Genomic DNA, 24,286 nt, shown 5'->3' with positions numbered 1-24,286 from the left:
CGATAACTGAGAATTTTTTATCTTCTTTTAGAAGCACACACTTCTTACCAAAGAAATGAATATTATTTTACAGTGTTGCTGAATCACATACCACCATGCCAATCAGATTACTTATTCCATGTGAGGGTGAGGAGGTGACCCTCCTGGATAAGATGGTGAAGGTTTGCTGCGTTTTGGTGAACAGTGTGATAAAAAAAACTGATGTGATGTTCTATAAGGTGGTTTTAATAAAAAAAGAGGCAAAAGAGGAAAAAATTAGTTCGTTTGTTTATTAAACTTTTGAACAGTGGTGCTAACCCTAACCCTAACTTTTGAACAGTGGTGCTAACCCTAACCCTACTAACCCTAGCCCTAGCCCCCTAGCCCCTTACCATAGCAGGTAAACGGCACCGAGGATGGTGGCCGTTATGGGAAGACTTTGACCTAGACTTAGACCTAGACCTACACCTAGAACTAGACCTACGTTCCTTGTTAGGTTGGTAATGTCACTCATTGCTTTCTCACACCTTACACGCCTCTGTTCCTTCCTGAACTCTCTTTCAAGGTTGTCTATCCTATCATTAATCACTGTACTTTCCTCTATGAGGAGCTCTAGGCGCTGAGCTATTCTCTCCATTGGATCACTTTGGGGCTGCTGCAGGGACAAGGTCCAAAACGGCGGTACCTGCTCCACATCACGGGTTCTATTTATGGACTCACCTGGCAACTTTAGTGATGTCACTGCTGATGTTGTCACTGTTGGTGTGACCTCATGACTCATTCATGCTATCTGAACTGTGGTGTAATTATGAGGTCACAGGGGGATGTGACACAACAGAGAGATGAATCTGGCATTGATATTTGACATCACACCAGAGAGATGAATCTGGCATTGATATTTGACATCACAACAGAGAGATGAATCTGGCAGTGATATATAATGCCATATATCAAATGATCACTATGGCATTACTGAGAGTTGAAAAACTGTCTAAAGTCTTTCATCTTTAATAAAATGATCAGCGTTCTGCTCTACCAGGTGTAACAATTGAGTTTAACATCCAGGCATCCATGAAAACAGAATTTATAACATTTAACGGAGTTAGAAGTTAGCAGGGAGTTAGCTCGCTAGCTTCTATCTGAATACAATATAGCATGTCCTGACTGCAGGGTTTTGGAAACAAATTAAAACGTACAACTCTGCTATCACTTCCAGCATAAATGAAGACAGAAAACTAAACAGCTGTTGTAATTTACAGATGGTAAATGGCCTGTAGTTGTATAGCGCTTTACTAGTCCCTAAGGACCCCAAAGCACCTTACATATCCAGTCATCCACCCATTCACACACCGGTGACGGCAAGCTACATTGTAGCCACAGCCACCCTGGGGCGCCCTGACAGAGATATTTAATTCCAAATGATTTGACTGCATCATTTGAGTTATGACCCAAACTCTCTATCAACTTTGTAAATAAATTCACGTCCCCCTGTGACCTCATAATTACACCACAGTTCAGATAGCATGAATGAGTCATGAGGTCACACCAACAGTGACAACATCAGCAGTGACATCACTAAAGTTGCCAGGTGAGTCCATAAATAGAGCCCGTGACGTGGAGCAGGTACCGCCGTTTTGGACCTTGTCCCTGCAGCAGCCCCAAAGTGAGCCAATGGAGAGAATAGCTCAGCGCCTAGAGCTCCTCATAGAGCAAAATAGAAGGATTAATGCTAGGATGGAGAAACTTGAATGGGAGTTGAGTGCACTAATTGAAGAGAATGCGACTGAAAGGAGGCGTGAGAAAGCACCACAGAGTGCCCTTGGCAACCTACGTCTAGGTGTAGGCATAGGTCTTGCCATAACGGGCACCATCCTCGGTGCAGCTTACCTGTCCACCTTGATTGGCTTATCTTGACATAATAACTATACTGTGCTCTATTAGATTATTCTGTTATTATATGTTACCTTATATATGTAATCAAAGTAGTTGAATTAGAATACTGCTGTAGATCACATTATACCCTTTAATATAGAGTGTGTGAGCTGTATGTAGTTTAGTTCTCATTATACTTTTGAGTTAACAGAACATATTCACATATTAGTTCATTAGATAAATGTGCATCACTCTGTATCCTTGATCTGCTGGGAATGTGTTACACTGTTTTCTTGACATGCTTAAGTGTTGAATCATGAAGAGAAGGTTGTAAGCAGGAGACTCTGTGTCTAAAGACAGGGGAGATAGATAGACCACATTCCACACCCCCACCTTACAGAAAGCAGAGAAACAACTGCCGAGGTCATAACTTAGGCGCTGTAACAGAGAAAAAATGTGATGTTTTGGCTTTTACGACTAGCTGGGGGCCACTAGAGACTATAAAAAGCTGAGCAACCCGTCACCATTTTGAGACATGTGCCTGACCCTCTGGTAGCATCTCTCCCGTCCGGACGTTGTAATGCTCTTATTGTTGAATTGTATGGAAATAAATGATTGTTGATTGAGCATTTATACACCGAGTATTGTCCTTCCTTCAGCCCAAAGATTCAAAGAATTGGGAGATTTCAACAGCTCTCATTTATGTTCAGCTTTATTTTGCCCTCACCTCCCAACCAGCCATGACAGAAGACTGCCCCACACTGAGCCTGGTTCTGTCACAGGTTTCCTCCTGTTAAAAGGGAGTTTTTCCTGTCCACCGTTGCTCATAGGGAATCACTTGATTGTTGGGGTTGTTAGGTGGGTTGTTTTTTTATTTGTAATTTGCTAATTAAAATAAAGAAAAATTATATTTAAAAATATATATTAATTGCTCTGTGTGTTTACTTCAATGAAGACGTGTATTGACATGAACAAAGTGCAGTATTCCAAGATGGCATCAGAGTTTTAACACCTTTTATACTCATATTTTTATAATTATGTTAAGTTTAAAAGCTCAAAGATAATGACATAGATGCATCTGTTTCTGTTATTATCACAAGACCAAATTGGTCGCACTCTAGGGCCCTGAACAATTAGTTAATATTGTTCATGAGACTAAAGTCAGTGTAAATATATGTGGCCAATATTCTAGTTATTATATTAATCATTATAAGTTATTACAGCAGTGAGTTTGAACTCTCAAATCAAATCACTTATTGTCACATCACATGTGCAGGTACACTGGTACAGCACATGTGAGTGAAATCAACCCGTTCTCACTCCCGACGCGCAAAATAATGACGACAGAAACACACACTTCTTTTTTTTTTTTTTTTAGTTTATGTTTTATTAGTTTTCTTATTTATACGACATATACAACAAATTCAATTTAATCACCGTGAGGGGGAAAGCAAAACCAAACCGAACAACAACAGAAGAGACAAACGGACCAAAACAAGACCAAACAAAACACAAGAATAAACAAACCAAGAAATACAATGACATTATACAAAATCGGGCCTCCCATTTTGTACATATTTCAACCATTTCAACCAATATTCTTCAAAAGAGTCCGCCTGGCACTTTAGCCTAAAAGTTATTCTTTCCATAACAAAGATATTATATATCACATCAATCCATTCATCTATGGTAGGAATATCCTCTTTAATCCAAAGGCGAGTTATGGCCTTTTTGCAAGCTGCCGACAGCACACTGAACAAATACTTATCCGGTTTGCATAGATTAAGACTCTCTAGGTTGCCTAGGTACAATAATGCAAAATGAAATTGTATTTTCTTTTGGAAGATTGTTTCCATGACCTTATGTATTTCCTTCCAAAATGGAACCACACGGGGACCTTCCCAAAAAATGTGAAAATGATTTGCTGTTGCATGTCCACAATGCCAATGGATTTTTGGGCTGGGGTAATAAAATAACGAAATACATTCTTCCAGCTGAATTCCCTCCACGAGGGGGAGCTTGTTACTGATCACTGCTGCCTACAAATCCCATCCCATTCCTCTCCTGTTAAGAATAGATTGCTCTCTGTTTCCCATCTTCCTTTAACATATCTTGTATCATGACCCCGTAGATTGATCAGTGAACAATATAATTTGTAAATGACTTTTTGATAGGGTCCATCTCTATATGCATTCTCGAATATATTTATAATCTCTTCATTCCCAGTCGATAACTGAGAATTTTTTAGCTTCTTTTAGAAGCACACACTTCTTACTGAAGAAATGAATATTATTTTACAGTGTTGCTGAATCACATACCACCATGCCAATCAGATTACTTATTCCATGTGAGGGTGAGGAGGTGACCCTCCTGGATAAGATGGTGAAGGTTTGCTGCGTTTTGGTGAACAGTGTGATAAAAAAAAAAACTGATGTGATGTTCTATAAGGTGGTTTTAATAAAAAAAGAGGCAAAAATTAGTTCGTTTCTTTATTCAACTTTTGAACAGTGGTGCTAACCCTAACCCTACTAACCCTAGCTGAACATAAATGAGAGCACAGTATAGTTATTATGTCAAGATAAGCCAATCAAGGTGGACAGGTAAGCTGCACCGAGGATGGTGCCCGTTATGGCAAGACCTATGCCTACAACTAGACGTAGGTTGCCAAGGGCACTCTGTGGTGCTTTCTCACGCCTCCTTTCAGTCGCATTCTCTTCAATTAGTGCACTCAACTCTCTTTCAAGGTTGTCTATCCTAGCATTAATCCTTCTATTTTGCTCTATGAGGAGCTCTAGGCGCTGAGCTATTCTCTCCATTGGATCACTTTGGGGCTGCTGCAGGGACAAGGTCCAAAACGGCGGTACCTGCTCCACGTCATGGGTTCTATTTATGGACTCACCTGGCAACTTTAGTGATGTCACTGCCGATGTTGTCACTGTTGGTGTGACCTCATGACTCATTCATGCTATCTGAACTGTGGTGTAATTATGAGGTCACAGGGGGATGTGACACAACAGAGAGATGAATCTGGCATTGATATTTGACATCACAACAGAGAGATGAATCTGGCATTGATATTTGACATCACACCAGAGAGATGAATCTGGCATTGATATTTGACATCACAACAGAGAGATGAATCTGGCAGTGATATATAATGCCATATATCAAATGATCACTATGGCATTACTGAGAGTTGAAAAACTGTCTAAAGTCTTTCATCTTTAATAAAATGATCAGCGTTCTGCTCTACCAGGTGTAACAATTGAGTTTAACATCCAGGCATCCATGAAAACGGAATTTATAACATTTAACGGAGTTAGAAGTTAGCAGGGAGTTAGCTCGCTAGCTTCTATCTGAATACAATATAGCATGTCCTGACTGCAGGGTTTTGGAAACAAATTAAAACGTACAACTCTGCTATCACTTCCAGCATAAATGAAGACAGAAAACTAAACAGCTGTTGTAATTTACAGATGGTAAATGGCCTGTAGTTGTATAGCGCTTTACTAGTCCCTAAGGACCCCAAAGCACCTTACATATCCAGTCATCCACCCATTCACACACCGGTGACGGCAAGCTACATTGTAGCCACAGCCACCCTGGGGCGCCCTGACAGAGATATTTAATTCCAAATGATTTGACTGCATCATTTGAGTTATGACCCAAACTCTCTATCAACTTTGTGAATAAATTCACGTCCCCCTGTGACCTCATAATTACACCACAGTTCAGATAGCATGAATGAGTCATGAGGTCACACCAACAGTGACAACATCAGCAGTGACATCACTAAAGTTGCCAGGTGAGTCCATAAATAGAACCCGTGACGTGGAGCAGGTACCGCCATTTTGGACCTTGTCCCTGCAGCAGCCCCAAAGTGAGCCAATGGAGAGAATAGCTCAGCGCCTAGAGCTCCTCATAGAGCAAAATAGAAGGATTAATGCTAGGATGGAGAAACTTGAATGGGAGTTGAGTGCACTAATTGAAGAGAATGCGACTGAAAGGAGGCGTGAGAAAGCACCACAGAGTGCCCTTGGCAACCTACGTCTAGGTGTAGGCATAGGTCTTGCCATAACGGGCACCATCCTCGGTGCAGCTTACCTGTCCACCTTGATTGGCTTATCTTGACATAATAACTATACTGTGCTCTCATTTATGTTCAGCTTTATTTTGCCCTCACCTCCCAACCAGCCATGACAGAAGACTGCCCCACACTGAGCCTGGTTCTGTCACAGGTTTCTTCCTGTTAAAAGGGAGTTTTTCCTGTCCACCGTTGCTCATAGGGAATCACTTGATTGTTGGGGTTGTTAGGTGGGTTGTTTTTTTATTTGTAATTTTCTAATTAAAATAAAGAAAAATTATATTTAAAAATATATATTAATTGCTCTGTGTGTTTACTTCAATGAAGACGTGTATTGACATGAACAAAGTGCAGTATTCCAAGATGGCATCAGAGTTTTAACACCTTTTATACTCATATTTTTATAATTATGTTAAGTTTAAAAGCTCAAAGATAATGACATAGATGCATCTGTTTCTGTTATTATCACAAGACCAAATTGGTCGCACTCTAGGGCCCTGAACAATTAGTTAATATTGTTCATGAGACTAAAGTCAGTGTAAATATATGTGGCCAATATTCTAGTTATTATATTAATCATTATAAGTTATTACAGCAGTGAGTTTGAACTCTCAAATCAAATCACTTATTGTCACATCACATGTGCAGGTACACTGGTACAGCACATGTGAGTGACAATAAGTGATTTGATTTGAGAGTTCAAACTCATCACAGGTACACATGTGATGTGTACCTGCACATCACATGTGCAGGTACACTGGTACAGCACATGTGAGTGAAATCAACCCGTTCTCACTCCCGACGCGCAAAATAATGACGACAGAAACACACACTTTTTTTTTTTTAGTTTATGTTTTATTAGTTTTCTTATTTATACGACATATACAACAAATTCAATTTAATCACCGTGAGGGGGAAAGCAAAACCAAACCGAACAACAACAGAAGAGACAAACGGACCAAAACAAGACCAAACAAAACACAAGAATAAACAAACCAAGAAATACAATGACATTATACAAAATCGGGCCTCCCATTTTGTACATATTTCAACCATTTCAACCAATATTCTTCAAAAGAGTCCGCCTGGCACTTTAGCCTAAAAGTTATTCTTTCCATAACAAAAATATTATATATCACATCAATCCATTCATCTATGGTAGGAATATCCTCTTTAATCCAAAGGCGAGTTATGGCCTTTTTGCAAGCTACCGACAGCACACTGAACAAATACTTATCCGGTTTGCATAGATTAAGACTCTCTAGGTTGCCTAGGTACAATAATGCAAAATGAAATTGTATTTTCTTTTGGAAGATTGTTTCCATGACCTTATGTATTTCCTTCCAAAATGGAACCACACGGGGACCTTCCCAAAAAATGTGAAAATGATTTGCTGTTGCATGTCCACAATGCCAATGGATTTTTGGGCTGGGGTAATAAAATAACGAAATACATTCTTCCAGCTGAATTCCCTCCACGAGGGGGAGCTTGTTACTGATCACTGCTGCCTACAAATCCCATCCCATTCCTCTCCTGTTAAGAATAGATTGCTCTCTGTTTCCCATCTTCCTTTAACATATCTTGTATCATGACCCCGTAGATTGATCAGTGAACAATATAATTTGTAAATGACTTTTTGATAGGGTCCATCTCTATATGCATTCTCGAATATATTTATAATCTCTTCATTCCCAGTCGATAACTGAGAATTTTTTAGCTTCTTTTAGAAGCACACACTTCTTACCAAAGAAATGAATATTATTTTACAGTGTTGCTGAATCACATACCACCATGCCAATCAGATTACTTATTCCATGTGAGGGTGAGGAGGTGACCCTCCTGGATAAGATGGTGAAGGTTTGCTGCGTTTTGGTGAACAGTGTGATAAAAAAAACTGATGTGATGTTCTATAAGGTGGTTTTAATAAAAAAAGAGGCAAAAGAGGAAAAAATTAGTTCGTTTGTTTATTAAACTTTTGAACAGTGGTGCTAACCCTAACCCTAACTTTTGAACAGTGGTGCTAACCCTAACCCTACTAACCCTAGCCCTAGCCCCCTAGCCCCTAGCCCCTTACCATAGCAGGTAAACGGCACCGAGGATGGTGGCCGTTATGGGAAGACTTAGACCTAGACCTACACCTAGAACTAGACCTACGTTCCTTGTTAGGTTGGTAATGTCACTCATTGCTTTCTCACACCTTACACGCCTCTGTTCCTTCCTGAACTCTCTTTCAAGGTTGTCTATCCTATCATTAATCACTGTACTTTCCTCTATGAGGAGCTCTAGGCGCTGAGCTATTCTCTCCATTGGATCACTTTGGGGCTGCTGCAGGGACAAGGTCCAAAACGGCGGTACCTGCTCCACGTCACGGGTTCTATTTATGGACTCACCTGGCAACTTTAGTGATGTCACTGCTGATGTTGTCACTGTTGGTGTGACCTCATGACTCATTCATGCTATCTGAACTGTGGTGTAATTATGAGGTCACAGGGGGATGTGACACAACAGAGAGATGAATCTGGCATTGATATTTGACATCACAACAGAGAGATGAATCTGGCATTGATATTTGACATCACAACAGAGAGATGAATCTGGCAGTGATATATAATGCCATATATCAAATGATCACTATGGCATTACTGAGAGTTGAAAAACTGTCTAAAGTCTTTCATCTTTAATAAAATGATCAGCGTTCTGCTCTACCAGGTGTAACAATTGAGTTTAACATCCAGGCATCCATGAAAACGGAATTTATGACATTTAACGGAGTTAGAAGTTAGCAGGGAGTTAGCTCGCTAGCTTCTATCTAAATACAATATAGCATGTCCTGACTGCGGGGTTTTGGAAACAAATTCAAACGTACAGCTCTGTTATCACTTCCAGCATAAATGAAGACAGAAAACTAAACAGCAGTGACGTTTGTAGGGTTACTGAAGTTGGGCTAGCTGGTATATAATGATGTGCTACGTGACCGCTAGCGACACAGCTATGTTAGCATAATATAAACAAGCTAACTTTTTTTCCACTCGATAAAAGTTAACGTGAGTGTTCTCGGTGGTCAGAAACAAATGTAATCGCATGGCAGGATGCTGTAAAAGGACCAAACTTCAGCCAGGAGAACAACTGAGATAATCCATCCACAATACGAGGTTAGTCATTCATATACTGTTGCATGGGCTGGGCTGTAGTTACATCCTAAGGTTTTAAAAACTGAGCTTAAATAAATGATTAGTGGCAATAAAAGCCGAGGGAGGTCAACAGGGATCACTGACTGTTTTAGGAGCTTTTTGAGATCAAATAGAAGAAAATACAAAACATTAAACATGTTAACAACACAAAAGCCATATTAAACGCAGACTACTTTAGACCCGGAAGTAGGATTCGTCGCGTCATCACTGAACAACCGGATACCGCCCGATGCTCTGATGCGACCTGAGTGCTCACTAGTGATGGGATTTCCGGCTCTTTTTAGAGAACCGGCTCTTTCGGTTCGGCTCACTAAAAAGAGCCGGCTCTTTCGGCTCTGAACCGGCTCTTCAGGTTGTTTTGTTGCTTTAATTAATTTATTATTAACAATAATATAAAATTATGCACAAAAGGAATTACTAACGTAAAAACAAGTGGTTTTATTTATATATGTTTATATATAAATATATGCGGTGGCCCCTAGAGACAAAACACGTACAAACTCCAAAACACATTTCTAGCATGAACTGAACTTCCAAAGCAGAGCTACTAGATCACTTAAATTACACAATTGAAAGCATGTGTGTATTGTTTGTGTATTTATACACAGGCACTCATATATATATTCAAATAATTTAAAAAAAAAGTTCATTTACCTGTTATTACCACACACCAAATCCGGTCGTTGGTACTTGCTGGCTTGTGTAGCCACAAGATAACAAAGGCTCAACACTGCGCCCAGCATCCTGGAGCACTTCTGTTCTCTTTTGTACGTGTTTTGAGTTTTTATGTGCTTCTGAGTTTTTATATGCTTCTGAGTTTTTACGTGCTTCGGAGTTTGTACGTGTTTTTACATGTTTTGGAGTTTTTACGTGTTTTGGAGTTTGTACGTGTTTTTACGTGTTTTGGAGTTTGTACATGCTTCAGAGTTCGTACGTGATTTGAAGTTTGTATGTGCTTTGTCTCTAGGGGCCACCGTAAATATACTTTTATTTATTCACTCCACATAAAATGTAATAAATAAATCATATAATACAAAAATCAACTATTCACATTTCAAGTTTTAACTATTTAAATTTTCAGCTTTTTCCTTTCACAAATTTAAAGTGAAAAGAACACAAAACACTGCAAACCACAACACAATTAAATATAAATTATAATATGAAAACTAAAAGAACATGCATATTCTCTGTCATATGGACCTGCATGAATAAACTTTCTCAATCCTTTATCATCTGCAACCGAAAATAGTTGTGGATGATTACTATACCTTTCTAATGTTGTTGTCCCTGCCTCTCTTTCTCTCTCTCTGGCTCTGTTCCTGTGCTACTGAGTGTAACTACCGCCCCTCCCCCCTCTGCCCAGCGTAAAGCACAAGGCCCGCGTGCAGAGTGAAGCGGGAAAAAAGTGCGAGAGAGAGGCTGAGAGAAAGAAAAAAAAAAAAAAAAAACCCACGTGACGGCTCGCGATAAGGAGCCGGCTCGCGTCGTTCACGTCAAAGAGCCGGCTCTAAGAGCCATTTCGTTCGCGAACGACCCATCACTAGTGCTCACACTGTGCGTCCATAAAATTAAGGTTATAACAGAAAATCTGTCGCTCGCTCTCTCTGTCTCTCACTCACACAGACACACCACCACCATCAACTTTGCTAAATTGCTAATGAAAAACATGATCAGGTAGCTGTGATTTAGCAGCGATGTAGATCCAACTATTTTCACGGTTGTTGTGGTCGTGATAATTTTGTGAGGCCACATCGAAAAGGCTCGGATGAGCTTTTCAAAGTTCTACAAGTTGTGCCTCCATCGCTTGTGTCCAGATCACACGCTGCACAGCCGTGCTGCTCCATCTTTTTCACGGCGTTTACGTGTTTGCACGCGAGCAGTGTGAGTGGCTCACGAGCGATTGATGATCGGGAGCTGGTCGTGAGGTGTTAATCACTTCTCGTTACCCCACGTATACTACACGACGCACGATGAAGGCCAAAATCGGTCCGATCACTCAAAAATCGGCTCAAAATGGGCCTAAAACCGCACAGTGTGAGCCCAGCGTTAGAGCAGCAATGTTTGTTCCCCTCAGAGAAAGGGAAGAATGGGAAAAGGAAAACACCTGGCTGGAAAAAGTTAATATGGGCATGTGCAGTGAATATCAGCGCTATGTGGCCAGAAGTGTGATAATATAATTTATTTTGTGTAATAAACGACTGCAAGGATAGATGATTACAACAAATAGATGACTAATACATAAAAGTAATACATAGATGAATAATGATGATGAGTTAAGATGCGTAATCATGGGAACAAGCGGGTTTTCAAACGGGAGCAGCTGATTAGCATTAGAAAAGCTGAAATAATACCTCAGCTGAAGCCAATTGTACTAAATGCACTAAATGTGCACTGTTACAAGAATATTTTTCTTTCTATTGTTTTCTATTATTTTAAGTTAAGCAGGACAGAGTTCTTTTAAAGAAAGATTTACTTATATTCTCAAAAGTTAAGCATGACAGGCTTCTGTTTAAGAAAGAGACCTGTTTTATGTGTTAATGTTGTCATTTTGAGCTAAAAATAAATGGCTAAATGATCATTTGTTTCACATGTGTTCATATCACAAAGAATACACATCTACTTAAATCAAATTCAAGTCAAAGGGTTAAAAAAAATAATTTCACACACAAAAAAAGAGCTAGAAAATTCACCACACTGGGAAGGGTGAAGACAACTGGGTCGCCCGGCCCTGGCCACGAGGTGTCCCTTATTTATTTTTCAGGGAGTTGGCAACCCTATCCACACTGGAGAGAGACCGTTCAGCTGTGACTTGTGTGGAAAGTCTTTTTCCTTGAAGGGTTACCTAAAAACACACCAACTCATCCACAGTGGAGTTAAACTAAACTATTTGCTAGTTTAGTTTAGTTTTTATTATTTGATATTTTGAATCACAGCAGAGAGACGAATCTGGCATTGATATTTGACATCACAGCAGAGAGACTGGATGTGATGTCAGAAAGATGACTGTGATGTCAGAACCCTCTAAATGTTGTAATTTACAGATGGTAAATGGCCTGTAGTTGTATAGCGCTTTACTAGTCCCTAAGGACCCCAAAGCACCTTACATATCCAGTCATCCACCCATTCACACACCGGTGACGGCAAGCTACATTGTAGCCACAGCCACCCTGGGGCGCCCTGACAGAGATATTTAATTCCAAATTATTTGACTGCATCATTGCGTCTTTGAGTTATGACCCAAACTCTCTATCAACTTTGTGAATAAATTCACGTCCCCCTGTGACCTCATAATTACACCACAGTTCAGATAGCATGAATGAGTCATGAGGTCACACCAACAGTGACAACATCAGCAGTGACATCACTAAAGTTGCCAGGTGAGTCCATAAATAGAACCCGTGACGTGGAGCAGGTACCGCCGTTTTGGACCTTGTCCCTGCAGCAGCCCCAAAGTGAGCCAATGGAGAGAATAGCTCAGCGCCTAGAGCTCCTCATAGAGCAAAATAGAAGGATTAATGCTAGGATGGAAAAACTTGAATGGGAGTTGAGTGCACTAATTGAAGAGAATGCGACTGAAAGGAGGCGTGAGAAAGCACCACAGAGTGCCCTTGACAACCTACGTCTAGGTGTAGGCATAGGTCTTGCCATAACGGGCACCATCCTCGGTGCAGCTTACCTGTCCACCTTGTAATTTGCTAATTAAAATAAAGAAAAATTATATTTAAAAATATATATTAATTGCTCTGTGTGTTTACTTCAATGAAGACGTGTATTGACATGAACAAAGTGCAGTATTCCAAGATGGCATCAGAGTTTTAACACCTTTTATACTCATATTTTTATAATTATGTTAAGTTTAAAAGCTCAAAGATAATGACATAGATGCATCTGTTTCTGTTATTATCACAAGACCAAATTGGTCGCACTCTAGGGCCCTGAACAATTAGTTAATATTGTTCATGAGACTAAAGTCAGTGTAAATATATGTGGCCAATATTCTAGTTATTATATTAATCATTATAAGTTATTACAGCAGTGAGTTTGAACTCTCAAATCAAATCACTTATTGTCACATCACATGTGCAGGTACACTGGTACAGCACATGTGAGTGACAATAAGTGATTTGATTTGAGAGTTCAAACTCATCACAGGTACACATGTGATGTGTACCTGCACATCACATGTGCAGGTACACTGGTACAGCACATGTGAGTGAAATCAACCCGTTCTCACTCCCGACGCGCAAAATAATGACGACAGAAACACACACTTCTTTTTTTTTTTTTTTTAGTTTATGTTTTATTAGTTTTCTTATTTATACGACATATACAACAAATTCAATTTAATCACCGTGAGGGGGGAAGCAAAACCAAACCGAACAACAACAGAAGAGACAAACGGACCAAAACAAGACCAAACAAAACACAAGAATAAACAAACCAAGAAATACAATGACATTATACAAAATCGGGCCTCCCATTTTGTACATATTTCAACCATTTCAACCAATATTCTTCAAAAGAGTCCGCCTGGCACTTTAGCCTAAAAGTTATTCTTTCCATAACAAAAATATTATATATCACATCAATCCAGTCATCTATGGTAGGAATATCCTCTTTAATCCAAAGGCGAGTTATGGCCTTTTTGCAAGCTACCGACAGCACACTGAACAAATACTTATCCGGTTTGCATAGATTAAGACTCTCTAGGTTGCCTAGGTACAATAATGCAAAATGAAATTGTATTTTCTTTTGGAAGATTGTTTCCATGACCTTATGTATTTCCTTCCAAAATGGAACCACACGGGGACCTTCCCAAAAAATGTGAAAATGATTTGCTGTTGCATGTCCACAATGCCTCCAGCATGTTGTGTTCTGAGAATAATTGGATTTTTGGGCTGGGGTAATAAAATAACGAAATACATTCTTCCAGCTGAATTCCCTCCACGAGGGGGAGCTATGCATTCTCGAATATATTTATAATCTCTTCATTCCCAGTCGATAACTGAGAATTTTTTAGCTTTTTTTAGAAACACACACTTCTTACTGAAGAAATGAATATTATTTTACAGTGTTGCTGAATCACATACCACCATGCCAATCAGATTACTTCTTCCATGTGAGGGTGAAGAGGTGACCCTCCTGGATAAGATGGTGAAGGTTTGCTGCGTTTTGGTGAACAGTGTGATAAAAAAAAAACTGATGTGATGTTCTATAAGGTGGTTTTAATAAAAAAAGAGGCAAAAATTAGTTCGTTTCTTTATTCAACTTTTGAACAGTGGTACAGTCAGAGTACAGTTCAGCAAACCTGATACCTGCAAGGGGAAAACATGCAAAAATAATCAAGGGCCATTTATCACAGCAGCCACAACCACAGACTGTATATAAAAGACCGAAGTCTCATCCTCAGCATTTTGGCAGCTGCTGTCTTGATGTTTTTGCAGTCTGACTTCTTTTTGCAAACAGACGTCGCCCCCTGCTGGTCAGTAGAAAGAAAGCAAATTCAAGGCACTTCCTCACAGACTCCGCTTTTGAAATCTTTGAGGTTACATGCATCTTTCTTTAATATACAGTCTGTGGGCACGACAGAAATTATACAGGATGTTGGCTAGCTGTGGAGCATTGCAAAGCCATCTAAATTTAATTCACATATATTTCCATTTGTATGTAATTTAGTTTTTTAAATTTCAGATTGCACATATAGTATTTTACAATTATAAGTGGGGTTTGATGACAGCTTTAAAGACAAAGCTTTAAAGATAGATCATCAAGTTTATATATAATGAGCCTTTTTTTAAGATATGCATGAATTGAACTAGAATTTTATACAATAAACCATTTTCAACCCTTGTAGCAAGTTCCAACTAAAAATCATAGAGAGAGGGATCCACAATGATAAACTAAAATATGTATTTAGAACTCTAATGAAGAAACAATGCCATCTGTTAAATATCTGACTAACAGGGAGACTATGCAAGTAACAGCACAGGCTGACCAATGCCAATGACAAACACACATTAGTTAACACTTTATCTTACTCAGATCATTTAAATAAGATTTATGGCACATACACCAGATGTATCAGGCTAACTAACCACAACTGCACACCACTGTCACCATCACCTGCGTGGCTTTGAATGATTCAATCGTGCCGCCTCCTATAAACATGCAGGTCATACGGACTATGCTTCTAAATTGTCTTTCTTTGTAAGTATGGTGATCCTATCCAGTGATTCCCACCAAGTGGATCCTGGGAAAAATTCCATCCACGATGAACGTTAGCAGGTAGGGAAAATAGATAAATACATTTTTGTATGTACAAACTGGAGAAGCCGGCTCAGTCTAGCTTTACCCTAGATGCTCGTTACTACATCACATGCCTTCGGTTTTGGTCAAGCATGTACTCTTAATGTTGTGTGGAAGCTACTGTTGATCGTGCTGCTGTGGCTCCATGTTCTGCTCGGGCTGCTGCAGCTGGATGAGTCCTCCATCCTGCGCTGTGTTGTACGAGCCGCAGCTGGTGCACTTCATTCCCAGCACATGGAAAGGCACCGTACAGTGAGCTTGGCAGTCGTTACACATAATCTGCAGTAAGGACATTAAAAAAATAAAAATAAATCATCAAACAGAACAAATATCGGTTTCATATTCACATTTAGATAAATGCACCAGCATTTTATTGTGTTATCGAAGGCCTACTTTGACCATTGCTCCTTGGTACTCAGTGGGCATTGGTGACTGAGCGATCTCTTTATCTATCTCCTTCCAGTGGTTCTGCATGTCACAAGCACTGTGCATGCACAGTGGGCAGCGATAAGCTCTGAAACAAACACAGGGGAGGGAAAAAAACAATCATATGGAAGGCCACCAGCAATCAAATAAGAGGACACAAAAATCCCTACATTGCCACAATGTAGCCTTTAAAAAGCTGATCAGAAACCGTTTTTGCTCTATACCAGGTAGATTGGACAAGCTTTTACAAATTACAGAAGCCTGCACAAAAACCTGACCTCTGACCTTGACGTCAAGGTCACTGAGATTCAAACTTATCTGAGATTTTTTAGTAGATGGAACTACTGTATCAATTTCAAAATCTTACATGGTCTCGTTTACAAACTTGTGTCGACACATCCTGCATGCTTAGCAGGGCGACAACAATACTCCGTCAGCCTTTTACGGCTGAGGGGCAAAAAGCAGACTATAACCCGGTCCCTTAATTACAACAACATCTTATTTTACCAGAAAAAGGAGTTCATTAAACATACCCTGTTCTGATCATGTCATCAAAGCAGGTCCTGTAGAAGAGGGTGAACAAACGCATTGTTACTATTATGTCACAATAGATCGTGAAGATATTTTAATCTGCAGTCAGTTTGTCAGTGCTGAGTCTGTTTTGTCATTACTGCAAAATTGTGTTCTTGGAGACTGTGGCAGCAGGATATACTACAAAGGTAGTTTTGAGTACTATGTGTTTGTCTGTGAACAGATACTGTCAAACTGACAGTGTTGCAATCAGGCACCTATTTGACATTTTGGTCAGATAGGTGCCTGATCCTACTCAAATATCTGTGATTCATTTCCCTACACATGCATTAAACATTCATATTATTAAAAGAGTCACAATAATAAATGGAGTGTGCTTCACTATAGTTTTCTGTCACAAATTTTCCAGAGACTTCTGGATGCTTTCAAGTTAATTTGTGCGTGTGTGTGTGTGAGCAGCGACACTGAACTATCAGCAGCAGCAAATAGGAGAAACAGGAGTGTTGACCTGATTTTGATATTAGACTGTAACTATTTTTCCACCAGCATAGTCGTGTAGGTGAGATATTTCACACAGAAAAAAAACTGGATAAGTCACCAAATCAGTCTAACAGGACTAATTCCAGTAAAGTAAAATCAGTCATTATTAAAGATTAAGATGTGAAAGACTTTTTGTGTTGGAAGTGGGAAAAATGCCCAGTGTGTTTTTTTAAATATCATTTTGTGCCACTGGTAGAAATTAAAAAATACACTATTAAACCCCATAACCCTGAACTGACAGTATCCAGAGAGTAAGGAATCCTACTTGTGTAGAAGATGGCCACATGGAAGAACGTGAGCTCCAATCCTGGATGTGTGAATATCCTGCATTAAAAAACATTAAAAAAAAGAAAGAAATATATATTAAACTCTGGAGAAAACAGATTAAAAAAAGAGCCACCATTCTCCTCGCCTTCTATCCTATTAATGCTGTTACCTCCATGCAGACAGGACAGTTCTGCCTTGAAACATTTTCAACACACTGAAACATAGAAAAGAAAGGGAAATTAAAACTGTGAGGGCTCAACATACAGATAGATGTAGGCGAGTCAGGAACACAGCGATAGTCACCTTGTGGTTTCCTTGCAGATCCTGAGCTAAACACAAATTGCACTTCTCGCAGTGAAAGTACTTCTCTCTGGGCCCAATCCTGTAGAGGCACATTTGAAAACTCACTAAATGACAAATTTTGCCATCACGTGTTTCGGGAACAGTGAAATATCAGCATGATAACACAACACTGTGATTTTTTATCTCTGACAGTTTCTTAATGAATTAAGAAAAATGGGAAAATTTTGTGGGGAACGTTAAGAAGACATTTCCCCAGTACCCGTATCATTATTACTTAGGGCTGCTCAATTAATCGAATTTTAATCACGATTACGATCTGGGCTTTCAACGATCATTAAAAATGACTGAGCCGATTATTAGCCCCTCCCTCATGCTTTACTCTCGCGCTGCTCCGTGTGGCAAATCAAGCGCACTGCTCTGCATTTCGAACACCCGTCACAACAATTAAGAGGACCCGAGGGAAGCTCGGAAAGCTAAGCAGAAGTTATTTGGAGAGGAGAGTGACTGCCGTTGGTTGAAAAGAAAGGTAAAGAAAAAAAACTTCAGTGGTGTGGAAACATTATGGGTTCGCGGAGTCAGATGTGGATCAAGTAGACACAGTGTGTAAACTTTGCTATGGTGTCGTAGCTGCACCACAGAGCAACACTGCAAAGTTCACATTTTTCATTTATTTCTTATATTGCAAACATTTGCACTGTTATCAGTATTTGCACACTATTTTATATTATTTTTTAAAGTCATTATTCAATACATTGTTATTCTTAACCCTTTAAAGCCGGTCAGAGCAGCATGCTCGTTTTGTATAACTATTTTTAAATCCCTGTAGAACCTGAACCGCTAAGCTAGCACAATAAATTTTTTTCCATATGAAACCAGAGGAGTTACATCTTATGCCATCAGCTTGTCCTAGGTCACGGTTTCCTTCCACATATAGCTTTGCAAAAATTGCATAAAAAGCGCTTGCAGGAACAAAAACATAATATTCCAGAAACACGCTTTGCCGATCCGATCAGCTGTTCATAACACTTCCCACATTGAAAAAGACGTCAACGCGAACTATCGCAAGTGACGTCATTTTCGCGGAAAATGTAGTTTTTTTACTTGTAGGCCTTAGAACTCGAATTGCACTGCTGGAAATAGTTTATTTTGATGCACATGCACATTCTTTGCAAATTTGCATCATAGGATTGTTTTTTTGTTTTTCCTGCAGTATATAAAAATTGCTGTATCTCCAAAAATAAAACTATGAAGACACTCAAAATAAATTTCCTGTTGTTGTAAACTATTTTTTGCAACTTTTTTGTATTTAAAGTTTTGAGGGATAAACCTCTTAAATTTCTCCAAGTAGAAATATATGTAAAAAAACAAAACAAAAACGATTTTCAATTTTTTTTTGTAGTTTATTGCACTTTTTTGCAATTAATGTAGTTACTATGGACTTAATACATACACATTTTAAAAATATGGGCTATAACAGTTGTATTGATGTATAGCAACGTGAAATGCTCCCACAAATGGCACTACAGCATGTAAAAAAAAATAATATAAGCTCTGGCGGACGAAATAAATATCGTCAAATAATCGTGATCTCAATTTCAGTGAAAATAATCGTGATTATCATTTTTGCCATAATCGAGCAGCCCTATTATTACTACTAAAGTTACACATAGAAATATTTAGACACTATAAACATGAAATATATTGAATCAGTTTCTTACCTGCAGATTCCACAGGGCTGACAGTGGTACTGCTTCTTGTCTTTGTCGAACAAGTGGCAAATGTCGCAGTAATACTCCCCAAACAGCAAATGACATTGCTGACAAGTCTGCTGTGTCTACAAAAGTATAACATTTGTACAGCTTTTTCCCTTCATCCGAGCTAACCATAATCAAAAGTACAACTCAAGCACTAAGGTGACATCGAGACGTCCTGCTGTAACCGACGGTGGAGCTCAAACACGTTAACTAGCTTTTCCTCAGTTACCTGCTGCACCGTCAGACACGCTGAGCACTGCACCTCTCTGACTTTGAATCGATCCATCTGGTGGTTCTCCTCTGCATCGTGGCACAGCCGACACACGTACAGTTTACCGCAGCAAGGTGCCTGCAGTACAGCAGAAACGCGATTACACAGGGCACAGACAGGGATGGGTATAGTAGTATGAGCTCAAATTGTGGTCATAAATATTTTGTACTTGCAAATCCGGATTTGTATGTGTAAAAAGAATTTGTGTGTGTGTAAAACAGATTTGTTACTGTAAAAAGAATTTGTGTGTGCATAAAAAAGATTTGTGTGTGGACTTAGCCAAAAAATACGTGTGAAACTCTGCACTCAAGTTTCAAGTTACAAGTACGAATTTTGAACCGTATTTCTTTCTTTCATCTGATTGGCCAATGTCATGTCAATCACAAATTTAACTATCCAATCAGAGAACAGGTGGGTTTGGCTGTCGGAGGGGCGCTTTTTTGAACTGCAGGTCCTTGAAGGGTAATACAGTTTGAAGCTGGAGGATCTCTATATAAATATCCTATACAAGCTAGGTCCCCAAACTTTCAGTAGCTGTTGAAAGGATAAAGTTGTGGTATATCAGTGGTTAGAAATACCATTATTACTTTAGGATTAGTTTAACACAAAGTCAGGGCTGACCCGGGACCATGGCTGTGAGTCACAGTGCGCAGCATAAAGGTCCTTTCACATCGGACGCAGGATGTGCTGCTAATGCTAACTGCTAACTAAAAGCCAAGGATCCAGAACTTGTTGCGCTGGCTGCTGAGCTCTGTGTGTTTTTGCAGCAGCTCTACCTGTACTAGATGCACCTGCTCCTTGTCTTTTCTATCTCTGACTTTATGTCCTCTAAAAGAGTTTCTGGTTTCTTTGCTGGTTCTTCAAATATTCAATAAAAGGGCATTTATTCCCTTCAAGGACCTAAAGCTCCATAAAGCACCCCTCCAATAGCCAAACCCACCTGTTCTCTGATTGGATAGTTAAATTTGTGATTGACATGACATTGGCCAATCAGATGAAAGGAACAAAAAACAAAAACGGGTCAAAATTCATACTTGTAACTTGAAACTTGAGTGCAGAGTTTCACACGTATTTTTTGGCTAAGTCCACACACAAATCTGTTTTACACACACACAAATTCTTTTTACACATAAAAATCCTGATTTACAAGTACAAAATATTTATGACTACAATTTGAGCCCATATAGTAGTCCTATCACAGTTTGTGTAGCTGTAGCAATAAGTCACTAAGCGTGCGTGCGTGCGTGTGTGTGTGTGTGTGTGTGTGCACGTGCCTAAATGTAATCCTTATTCTGAAAATTCTTTATTAAACAGTGCTGACAAAGTTCAAGAGGGAGCTTGGCACTGTCATGGAAATTATGTGTGTGTCTGAAAATATGATATGCATGTGTATATATGAATAAACTTTAAATTTCTCCCGAACAGCAGTAAGTCAAGAAGCCCCTCTCTCTTAAACAACTGAAAAAATGCTCTGCTACTGGAAAGAAGTACAAATAATTAAATAACAATTTGCTGCAGTACACCCACCTTTATTTGACATATTTGACCTTATCAAACAAAAGCCAGTGATATATAACAAAACAACATTTATAAATTCCCCTGATAACTGGAGCTGTTTGGATTCTCATACCCAGGCTGCTGGCTGACTGAACTCTGAACAGCTTTAGCCAACATGTCCATGTTCAGCTACTAATCAAGTGTCTGATTAGGCGTGCTGTTATAAAGGTCTTGGCTCACAGTGAAGAGCTTCCATACTAAGGACACAGCCTGACCGCCCCTTAAGTAATTAATTAAAAATTGGCAATGAGGACATGAGGATAAAATATATTTGTCACGTCACGTGTTAGGTAAAACAGGACATGATATCGTGTGGCATCAGACGTTTTGGCTCCAAGACCTAAAAAAAAAAAAAAGTACATTCTCCCTGCTGTTTGAAAATATAAAGATGAGTCATCAACTTATCAAACGTCAGATAGGCTGTTTACACACTTTTAATAGATCTGTACATCAAATTTGGACACAATGTAAAAGATTTAAATATAAACAGTGTGTAAAGGTTACGTAATTAAAACGTATATAAAATAAATGATAAATTCCCCACGCCTTTCCTTGACCCCCCCTGACGTTTTCTGTCAAGGCCAAGTACAACCGATTAGGAAGGCAACAATTTTAAATTCTATTCAGTTTTGTGCTCTTTTGCGCTAAATACATAAACTCTCATTTTTCCTATTTGTCAAATGTGAGAGGGAGCAGGCTTCCTTGTCTCCTCCGCGCGTAATTATGATGGGAAGGACTAAGACCGGAGGGAAGGAGGCGAGAAAAGCTCCAGAAACTCTCAAGCCCCTCGCTTCAACAACGCCGTGCAGATATTATGCAAAATCATGCCGTCCGTCTGAAACATTTATTATTATTTAACCCTGTTACAGCGACGTTTGCCGGCTGAAGACTAAATAACTAGCTAGCTAGCTAACTATGACCGTCTCTAGCAGAGATATACCGACGACATAATCGTTATAGCACAGTTATAACTTGGCACCGTATATTTAAGACAAATGTATGAACATTTTTTAAAGCATTTTACTCACTTTCAATAAGCAGCTTCGAATGTAATGATCACAACCAGCAGAAGCAGCCATGCTTACCCCGAAATGGAATGCTTCTTCTTCTCCCTCCGCTCTAGAGCGTTGCACTGTTGGCTCCTGTGTTGTTGATTATGTCATCGTTGAGGTTGCATTAGCGCCACCTCTGCTTCGGAATGTGGATCGCAGTCTGTACAAATCCTACCCAATGACTCAAAACACAAAAACGGAAAAACAAACAGACACAAAATTAATACAAAACAAAAGAAACTATTTTATACAGTATTTTATTGCGCCCATAAATACTGTCTCTTAAAGAACATTAAACATGTCCACACAACTTCAACCTCCTAGGACCTGGCGTCCACATATGTGGACATCACATTTTGGGTTATTTAGACCAAAATACTCAATTTTGCTCTACAAGGGCCTGATATCCACTTATGAGGACATTATACTGGTACTGTTCTATCAAAATTTTAAACGAATATCCTCATATCCTCATATGTGGATATGAGGGCGAATATCCTCATATGTGGCTCTCATTTTTCTTAGAAACAAAAATTAGGTAAAAAAAACAAAACAAAACGCTGATAATTCTTTGTTTTTACATTCATCAGGTCCCAATCAGCCCAAATATCAAAGAGAAATTAAAAATGCATGCTGTGGAAGAGTTCAGGTCTTTGGAGGTTAAGGTTCATTTTAGCCTAAATAGCGATCTCATTTTCAGCCTAACAGTGTTCACACAGACCAGTAAGATTCATTCTAAGTTAAAATATTCTTTTTTTGTATTGTTTCCCTGCTTTATCTACATTTCTTATTTCTGAAATAATCTTATTGTTTATAATATAGAATCCTCCCCTTTGCTTTAGTGTTCCATTTCCCTCACCACATTGCTGTGCACCAGACTTTTTCTGTGGCCTTTGATTTGCTTATGAGTGTCTAAGCCTAATTTCCAAGCCTCTTCATTCTGCTTTAGACCCATGACCACATAAACCCAATAAGCATGCCATGGTAAATGAGCTGGGACTGTGCTTATAAATAAGATGCAAGGATTTTAGACTTTATGAACAGAAACAGAGCAGATTTAGAGGGTTTCTGATTTATTCTACCTGACCTCTATATGGATACAGCCTAGAATACCACACAATTTGGAATTTTCTTTATTCTGACACCTTTTTTCCAGGCATTTTTAAAGTATTAATTTAAAGATTTTGGACTCACGTAGTAAATATTTCATTTCAAGAAGGCCTACCATCAGTATTTACTATCTTCATCCATAAATGTAGTATCTTAGTATTGAAAAGAAGAAGGCTACCTGAAGGGTAACTGAACTGATTTTAGGTGGGATCAGCTGAATGTGTTTTCTTCAATAAGATTTCAAGTGGCAGTCAGGGAATCTGGCTTGTTAGTGTATACAACTCCCATCACTTTCACACCATTTACACTCTCACTCATCTTTACCCCACCTACCTCTATGGAATCCACATTTGTATGGACTAAGTTGGTTAGCCACCACAATTTTGTCTGTTTGTATCTGGAAGTCCCACAGGATCTTAGCTCGGTCATTCTCCACCACCCTTGGGGGCGTCTCCCATTTTGACCTCGGGACTTCCAGGCCATATTTGGCAATCGGCACAGATGTCAGCCACTTGGTTATGGCGTTCCATGTATGCCCTGCCTGCTAGCATCTTTCACCCTGCTTTTATGTGCTGGATTGTCTCAGGGGCATTTTTACACAGCCTGCACCTGGGGTCTTGCCTGGTGTGATAGTCCCCAGCCTCTATGGATCTTGTGCTCAGAGCTTGTTCCTGTGCTGCCGTGATTAGTGCCTCTGTGCTGTCTTTCAGTCCAGCTTTGTCCAGCCACTGATAGGATTTCTGGATGTAAGCCACCTTCTCTATCTGCCGGTGGTACACACTGTGCAGGGGCCTGTCCTTCCATGATGTTTCCTCCTCTTTGTCCTCTTTCTTGGGTTTCTGCTGTCTGCATGCGGTCAGTTGGGGCCATCTTCCGGATGTATTCATGGATGTTCATTGTCTCTCCTGGACCGTGGTGCTGACACTCACTAATCCCCGGCCTCCTTCCTTCCGCTTGGCGTACAGCCTCAGGGTGGTGGACTTGGGGTGAAACCCTCCATGCATGGTAAGGATTTTCCTTGTCTTGATGTCAGTGGCTTCTAT

At 39.5% G+C, this 24,286-nt stretch overlaps 1 protein-coding gene across 4 annotated transcripts; it reads right to left on the bottom strand.

Annotated features, from left to right (window-relative positions):
• Positions 1–14,373: 14,373 nt before the first annotated feature.
• rchy1 (ring finger and CHY zinc finger domain containing 1) lies at positions 14,374–22,302 on the bottom strand. Of its 4 annotated transcripts, none has more exons than XM_085424812.1 (9): positions 22,167–22,302; positions 19,483–19,602; positions 19,218–19,333; positions 17,500–17,578; positions 17,366–17,410; positions 17,195–17,253; positions 16,392–16,421; positions 15,826–15,946; positions 14,374–15,711 (listed from the first exon to the last, which is right to left on the bottom strand). In XM_085424812.1, the coding sequence occupies exons 2-9, from the start codon at positions 19,537–19,539 to the stop codon at positions 15,550–15,552; spliced, it is 669 nt and encodes a 222-aa protein (XP_085280938.1). In that variant the 5' UTR covers positions 19,540–19,602; positions 22,167–22,302; the 3' UTR covers positions 14,374–15,549. The 4 variants fall into 4 exon arrangements, with proteins under 4 accessions (XP_085280938.1, XP_085280935.1, XP_085280936.1 ...); XM_085424809.1 differs by having other exon boundaries at positions 22,110–22,232; XM_085424810.1 differs by having other exon boundaries at positions 19,483–21,421; positions 22,110–22,205.
• Between the last annotated feature and the right edge of the window lie 1,984 nt (positions 22,303–24,286).

The sequence above is a fragment of the Rhamphochromis longiceps genome, linkage group LG12, assembly GCF_057381845.1.
Source record: "Rhamphochromis longiceps isolate RC_006_pf linkage group LG12, R_longiceps_female_GT1.1, whole genome shotgun sequence".
Classification (NCBI taxonomy): Eukaryota; Metazoa; Chordata; class Actinopteri; order Cichliformes; family Cichlidae; genus Rhamphochromis; species Rhamphochromis longiceps.
The sequence above is the reverse complement of the archived record's forward strand: the minus strand, read 5'-3'. Positions and strand labels throughout refer to the sequence as shown.

Coding starts and splice junctions, on each gene's coding strand:
- rchy1 (XM_085424809.1), bottom strand. CDS start 22,160: ATGGCTGCTTCTGCTGGTTGTGATCATTACATTCGAAGCTGCTTATTG. Junction 19,334..19,482: donor CGTGTCTGACGGTGCAGCAG/GTAACTGAGGAA, acceptor ATACTTTTGTAG/ACACAGCAGACTTGTCAGCA. Junction 17,579..19,217: donor CAGCCCTGTGGAATCTGCAG/GTAAGAAACTGA, acceptor GTGCCTCTACAG/GATTGGGCCCAGAGAGAAGT.